Source organism: Cyanistes caeruleus, chromosome 5 (assembly GCF_971803275.1).
Source record: "Cyanistes caeruleus chromosome 5, bCyaCae1.hap1.1, whole genome shotgun sequence".
Taxonomy (NCBI): Eukaryota; Metazoa; Chordata; class Aves; order Passeriformes; family Paridae; genus Cyanistes; species Cyanistes caeruleus.
This window is the reverse complement of record NC_141705.1, coordinates 80,753,476-80,760,890: the sequence shown is the minus strand read 5'-3', so window position 1 is coordinate 80,760,890 and position 7,415 is coordinate 80,753,476. Positions and strand designations below refer to the sequence as shown.

At 49.6% G+C, this 7,415-nt stretch overlaps 1 protein-coding gene across 11 annotated transcripts in view; it reads right to left on the bottom strand.

The window, feature by feature from the left end:
• GTF2E2 (general transcription factor IIE subunit 2) overlaps positions 1–7,415 on the bottom strand; it is a 29,403-nt gene that overhangs the window by 3,268 nt on the left and 18,720 nt on the right. For 6 of the 11 annotated variants that reach the window (XR_015287326.1, XR_015287325.1, XR_015287324.1 and 3 more), the window contains exons 7-8: positions 6,599–6,714; positions 5,658–5,916 (exon numbers count right to left, since the gene is read on the bottom strand). Coding sequence is in view for 5 of the 11 variants with exons in the window: in XM_086890659.1 (XP_086746785.1) it covers positions 5,797–5,916; positions 6,599–6,714 (236 nt within the window). In the remaining 6 variants the exon portion in view is untranslated. Of the gene's footprint in view, positions 1–5,067; positions 5,917–6,598; positions 6,715–7,415 lie in introns of those variants that run through there. The other 5 variants (XM_086890659.1, XM_023926473.2, XM_023926471.2 and 2 more) reach the window with 1 other exon arrangement.

The window sequence follows — 7,415 nt, the reverse complement described above, 5'->3', positions numbered from 1 at the left end:
AGGGAGAGCAAAGGGCAGACAGAGCCGGCGCCAAGGCCGGCAGCACCCGCAGCCCAGATGGGGCAGGGAGGAGGAGCAAGCCCAGCGCCACTTCTGGGAGAGGGGGAGAAGGAATAACAAGGCTGGGAGAGGAGAGATGTGAGAGCACCAGGGCTTGGCCAGGCAGCTTTAAGGGCTGAGACACAGGCTGTGAGGGAAGATGGTGACTAAGAGCAAAGAGATGAGTAGCTTGGTGAGGATAGTTGGGGCCCGGCACAGCGCTCAGCATGGATTTGTTCCCTGGCTCCTAAAGGGCAAATCGAGAGGTGTCACCCTGCAAGGGTCACTGCACTGCCTGAGACCTGCCAGGCAAGGCTGCTCTGATCTCCCTGCCAGCATGAAAAGCAGGACATTCCAACCCAGGGGGATGAGCTGGGTGCTGCAGATGTCATCTGCCCCGAGAGCCAGGCTCCAGCCAACACCTGAACGCCACGACCTGCCTCGCTCAGGGTACAAACCAAGATGACAGTGGGGCTTAAAAAAGCAAAGCTCAGAAATCCCATTAGCAGGTCCCTGAAATGCTGCCTCTAAAACACTGGGAAGTCAACCATTAGCAGAGTCTGGACTTCATCTCTGCAGTCTCCATAATTAATAACCAGCTCAGGAGGGAATAGAGAACACAACCAAACTGATGGAGGCAGGAAGTAACCGCACAAGTACTTCAGGCCTTGGATACAAGCCCAGAAGTGCAGGTATATAGTCAAAAAATTAACTTAATGGCAGGACAACCTCCTGCCTTAACCATCCTTTTGCCCTGCTGTGCTCGTACTCTGCACAATGTCCAGCCCACGAGGCCGGTGCAGTTTGACACGTGAATCCCAGCCACTGGAGCACTGATGGGTTTTCAGAGTCATGGCTGTTTTTCCTGGGCTGTTGAGTAACACAGAGGCCACTGCAAGCCAGGGGAAACAAAAACTGCTCTTACAGCATGCCAGGAGGCACCAAAGGAACCAGGGCTCAGACCCACAGGTGTGTGTGGGTACAAGGGGCTGCAGGAGGTTTCTGATCCAACCTCCCTTTCACAACAAGATTGTTGCCACCAAGAGACCAGGGCAGCCTGGTCTTGTCTGGGCAATGCTTGAACCCTCCACGGATGGAGACATCTCCCCACCAGCTGCTTTCCTCCTAACATCCAAACCAAACTTCCCACATTCTCCCATTATGTCATCTGCCACAGCTGCCCAAAGCATTTGACCACATCATCCTCCTTGCTGCCCTTGACACTGCTGTACCTTGTGACTACAAACACCCCCAGCCACCTGCTCAACACACTGAGCAGTCCCAGCCCCCCATGACTCCTCCCAGGCCCTCTGCCCCCAGTCCTGACCAGCCTGGGAGCTCCAACCTGCACCCCTGGGGACGGAGGGGTGATTGAATAGAGGGGGAGGCCTAAACTGGACACAAAGTCCAGGTGTGAGTAGCGTAGTGCTGAGTGGAGAGCCATCTGCTTCCCTCGCTCTGCTGGCCCTTGCCGGAGTGGCGCAGGCTGCGGTCACCTCATTTGGGAAGAGAACAGCTACAGCTATGCAATACCAGGGAGCCCTGCTGTGTCCAGGCAAGCCCTCTCTTCTGCGGAGATGCCAATCTTTCTTATCTGCTTTGCAGGGATGTGTCCAGAGAGCCTGCGCAGGGCTGACGCCGTCAGAACACACCCACAGAGCCAAAGGACAGACCTGAGGAACGGTGCCAGAGCAGACCCTCTCTCCCCCGGGAGGAGATCAAACCCCAGAGCACCTCCTTTGCCACATCCCTGACTTTGCCAGCAGAAGGAAGCCAGCACCAGGCAGGCTGAGATCCAAGCTCTCCTCTCCCTGATGGCTGTCAGTGGTTAGCCTTGCCAGTCTAAGCACTGGCTCTACTGGACATCCTTCCCCCAGAAGCAGGAGCTGCCAGAGGCCCCCGAGGCAGTAACACACAAAGGAATTTGGGCCCGGTACATTAGCAACGACCGGAAAGTGAGCAACAAAGCTGGAAATAACGAGATGTCAGCACCAGGGTTGCTTCTAGTCATCTGCAAAGGCAGCCCCTCCCCATCAGCAGGTAGCGGGAGCGCGGCTCTCCCTGGTGGCCCGGCACCGCCCGCCCGTGCTCATCGGAAGTGACAGACCTCGCTGGCTGCAGCCACGTGCAGGGCCTCCATACCCTTCCTCAGGGCTCCCTGGCCTCGCTCTCCTCCGCTTTCTAAAAGCCTGGAATGATCATGATGAATTATAGATTAGCTCTCGTACACATCGCCTTATGTCAGTTTTCTCATTCAACCATACACGATCCTGCTGCTTTCCATCCCCTTCCAGAATGATCATCATAATGGAGGAGGAGGTGGAATAACTCTGCACTTAGAGCAACTTTTAGGAGAGAAGTTAGTTAGCAGAGATCCATGTTTAAAAGTGTGACATACCTGGGCTACTCAACTTGTCCCTTCAAAAAGGAAAACCTTGCCAGGATCAAGCCACCAAACCCTGGAGCTGAGGGAACAACGCCCTTGCCGGACAGGAGCCTCAGGAGAGCGGAAGAAACAGGGACAGGTAAAGGAAGACCGAGGTGGGTTTGCCAAAGAACCTTCCTGAAATGCACGAGACCAAGGAGCCTGCCACAGACCACTTCCCTCTGAAATATTCTCTGTTCTCAGCCCAAGTGCCCTCGTCTTATTGGTTTGCAGCAGATGCTTCCAGGGAAGGAGGAGGAAAATGTGATAAAGGCCCAGGGCTGCCAGGACAGAAAATGATTCCTCTCAGCAGCCCTTTGGAATGCCAGTCAGAGGGAAGAAGGGTTTTGCCAAAGTAAGCAAGCTGAGGGCATGGTGGTTTTGGCCACCAGGAGAGTCATTCTGCCAGACACAGAACGCAAGAGAACATCCTGGGGGAATACGAAGGAGGTTTAAGTTTTTAACAGCTGAACTTCAGCAGAAAGCCTGATCAGGATATAACACTGTGAATAGACTGAAGTGGACAGCAATGGTAGTAAAATGGTTTCAGAAAACAGATTCATGCTCTGAGATGTTTTCTAGTTCCACCATTTGATTTTGAAGATATCTTTTAAAAAAGAGGAGCACTGGGAACATCTTTTGGAAACAAAATCCAACTCATGAAGTCTACACCAAAGAGAGGAGCTCCTACTCCTTTTTGACAGGCTTAGAAAACTGAATCTGTTCATCCTGGAGAAGAGGGGGTTGTATGGAGATATCACAGCCCCTTCCAGTACCTGGAGGAACCTACAAGGAAGCCAGAGAGGGACCGTAGTGACAGGATGAGGGAGATGGGGTACAAACCGAAAGAGGGGAAATTTAGGGTTAGATATATTGAAGAAAGACTTCCCTGCAAGGGTGCTGTGGCCCTGGCACATATTACCCAGAGTTGTGGTTGTCCATCCCTGGAAGTGGCTGAGGCTGGGTTGGACTGGGTTTGGAGCAACCTGGTCTAGTGGAAGGTGCCCCTGCCCATGGCAGGGGACTAGAATAGGATGGGCTTTTAGATCCCTTCCAATCCAAGCCAGTTCAGGATTCTATGATCCTGTGCTTATTGTTCCAACTTGTTTTCTTTACCACTGCCCATGACACCACTAACAGGCCAATGTGAGCTCCCCTTCAGCTGTTTTTTACATTTTACCCTAACAAGCTGCAAAGCTTATTTGTGCCCTTTCCGCTACTATTGCAGAGCAGAAGACATCCACCAGTGAGGCAAAGCATCTAATTCAGTCTTTCCAACTGGACACCACCTGGACCCTTTTGTTCCTTTGAACACTGGAGCCTGACCAGGCCAGTGCAGCACACAGAGCTCACAGTCACTTTCCCTTTTCTGCTCTCCTGTTTTTTGACCTAACATATTTTTAATCTTCCCAAGTAGCTGGAGGCATTTTCTTTAGACTCAGACTCTATTATCCTAATCACTTGAGCAGAGAAACAAAGCAGGTAGCCTACCTTACAGCCAGCTTTGGTTCACAGAGGAAGGGCAGTGTTATGTAAGACAACTGGGAAGTTACTCCAGGAGACTCCCCAAAGGCAGGGAAGGCAACTCAGAGCTCTGCTTTTGTCCAGGCACCACCATCAAAAAAGGATCACTGCTCAAAAATGCAGGAGATGGAAGAGAACCTTTTTTCCTTGAGTGAAGATGACAGAAGAGAGGCGAACAGTTTCACAAGTGTGCTGTAAGTACTTAAAGAAGAGCTTTAACAGAAAACTAAAAAGCACCAAGAGGAATTGTTTGTGCTGACCTGGAAAATAGAGGAAAGAAAAAGACTTTCAGAACTATCTGGAGCAGCATGCTTTTATAAATATATATATATATATATATATATATATTTTAAAAGCATGAAATATATATATATATATATATATATATAAAAATAATAGAAGAAACCTCCTAATGGCATTTGGCAGCTCCTTAAACAGGGCTGACATGTGCAACGCTGGAAGCACTGTCTGTTTCTCACAAGAGCAGCCTTTAAAACCAGGAGGATAAACGCTGCACTTACGGAAGCGTATTTCCCCAAGCTGACAGAACTTGTTCACAGCGACAGCAACAAAGCCTCATTCTTCATCTGCTCACGTGCCCACACCCGACGGCCTCTGCCTCGACCCCGGCTGCATCAAGCAAGACAACAGCCTGTGCTGCTCAGCGATCTGCCGTCGGTGGGGAGCTGCAGGCACCTCTTTTATCTTTGATCCTAACCCTGGAAGAGCGGAGGAACAGCTCCTCTCCTGCAGCGCCGCGCAAACAGGATCAGCATTGACCGACTCTGGTTCGGAACATAAAAATAAGTTATCTAGAGGACATGATTTGGCCACATTCCATGTAAGGCTGTGCTGCACAGAACACCAGGCATCTACAGGGAGCTTGCATTTAAGGTGGTTCCTCTCCTCTCCCCAGACATCATTAGAAGGATGACAGCGTTAGCCCAGAACAGCAGGGCTTTTTTTTACCACTGAGAGGGGGAAAAACACAGCAAAGATTCCTTTACCTCCGTGAAAAGGAAAATGCAACAAGCACAAAAGTTGCCGATTCTCTCGTTCTTTAAGGAAGCAACACTGGAAACCTGCATTGAAAATTTATTACTTAAAAGGAAAAAAAACCCAAAACACTATTACACCGTCGTTTTATTTCCCTCCTGTGCACAGAGCAGAACGTGCAACACACTTGTACCCACAACAGTGAGGAGACATCGCCAAGGGCAATTCCTAATTAACATTAGGAAGGCTCTGGCTGCATCCCATCCCACAGCCTGCCTGCTGGGATTTTAGGGAGAGTCTCAGATATCACGTCTTTCAGTAAAGCTCAGTCCCATGGCAAGGAAGAAGCTTACAAACCGGGGGTGTATTTGACTGTGAAAGAAACTTTGCCTGCAGTGATTTTAGGAAAAGGTTTTCCTGAAACAGGTAAAACAAATGCTGAATTCAAACCCACTAGAAAGCCCCTTGTAAGTAATTCCAGGTAAATACCCATTAAGCAATGTAAAAGCAGAGTTAAGCACTGAGCAGGAATTCCTGCATTACATGCTGAGCACCATTTATCACCCTATGCCAACAGGCAACTAGTGAGAACCTCTTACTCAAAGAAACGTTTCCCATTAGCTAATTAAATTAACCTCTAAATTTAGTAGCTCACACTCGCTCTTAAACTGACCTGTTTCACCTCGGCAGTTGCTGGGGTGGGGGAAACACATCACATTATTATATACAGTCAGTCCTTCTGCGAGCAGACACCGAGCCCCAGCAGCAGCAAGCCCGTCTAGAAACGCGCGTTTGCTCCTGAACTCAACCGCTCACTGCTTGCCAGGAACCACATCAGAGTAATCTTTTAATACTCCAACCAAGTGGTCATTGTGAGTCTTAAACCGGCGTTTCTTCTGAGAAGCAGGTTTCTTCCTCCTCTGAATGGGGGCCTGCAAGAAGAAACAAACAGGAGTCAGAAGACCTGTGACGTCTGACCTGACGTGTGACACCGTGCCGGTCACCACTGCTGCGAAAGATGAGCTCTGCCAGAACCAGGGGTGGGCAGGGAAGGGAAGTTCTGGCTCTTGGAGAAGCAACGGCATCCAATTCCAATCCAGGCAGGGAGATGACCCTGGGGACAGAGCAGAGCCAAGGTATCCCAGGCCCAGTAGTAAAGGTGCCATTTCTAAGTGCAGGTTCCAAACCACCCCATGCAGCTACGGAAGCAGGTAGATGCTCCACAGTTCTATCCACAATCCCACCAGGATTTCAAAGCTGTTTAGCAGGAAAGTTAAACCCCCTCACAACACTTCCTCCCAAAATACTACTACTCTTGATGCACTGTAAAGCTTCAAGCAGAAGCTGCCACCGTGGAGCTCACAGGGATTCCTGCTTGCCCTCTTTTGATGCTGCTCAAATTAATTACACTGGCACTAAGGAGTCATAAAAATCACGGACTGATTTTTATCATGGACTGGCTGCAGCACGTGGTTTTCCCAGTTTTTAACACTGGTCACACTTCCCCAAGCTCCACAAAGCCGTGCACAGGCTCACCAGCAAGTTTTGGAATTAACACTGTGGGATCAGGAAGGGGGGGATTTCCCAGGAAGATCTACAATTTGCATCTCTTACTATTTTCTTTGGTCCGGTTTCTTGCATGGAAGAAATACCCTGTCGTTTCAGATACTCCTCTATCTTCTCCTCATCCATAGAATCCACGGGAATGCTCCTCCACAGCTTCTGGAATTCTGAAACGACAAACCCAGTTTTATATATCCCTGAGAGCAGACCCTGGGCAAAGACCCCACAGGAAGAGAAGGAGAGAGACTTGATTTCAAACACTGAAACATTCTGGCACGTCAGTCTGTCACCGCCAGCAGGCACTCACTCAGCACAGCCTTCCTGCTGATGCACTGCCAAAACCACCCAAAACCCGAAAAGATGGAATCCAACCAGCAAAACAACAACACAACACCCTCAGGCTAAACTGCACTCGAGCATCGGGAGCACCCGAAGGCAAGCCGTGCTTTTCATGTTTATTTGCTACTGGAGTCTCCTTTTGCCTGGCATCTCTAGACCTGTGTAGGCTAGGAAGTAGTTTCACAGATCCTGATGAAGGGCAATCACTAACCATAAATGGCAACTTCATTTACACATCTTCAGCTGCCACTGACTTGCCAGACTTGTCATCCCATCCTCTAATTTGCTGAAGGTTCAAGACGTTTACTTCAGTGGCCCTGAGCCCGTTTATCACTGCAACATGATCCATTACCGTGCTCTACAGATAACAAAGTACTCAAATTCCTCTGGTGTTAAAAAGAAGAGAGACACCTTAAAAACCACAGCAGCAGGAAAACAGACAGAGACACTAAGTCTTAATTAGAGCAGCTGCCATCTGCCTGCACACTTTCTGCCTCACGTAAAGTTTCACAGAGCCTCTGGAATGCCT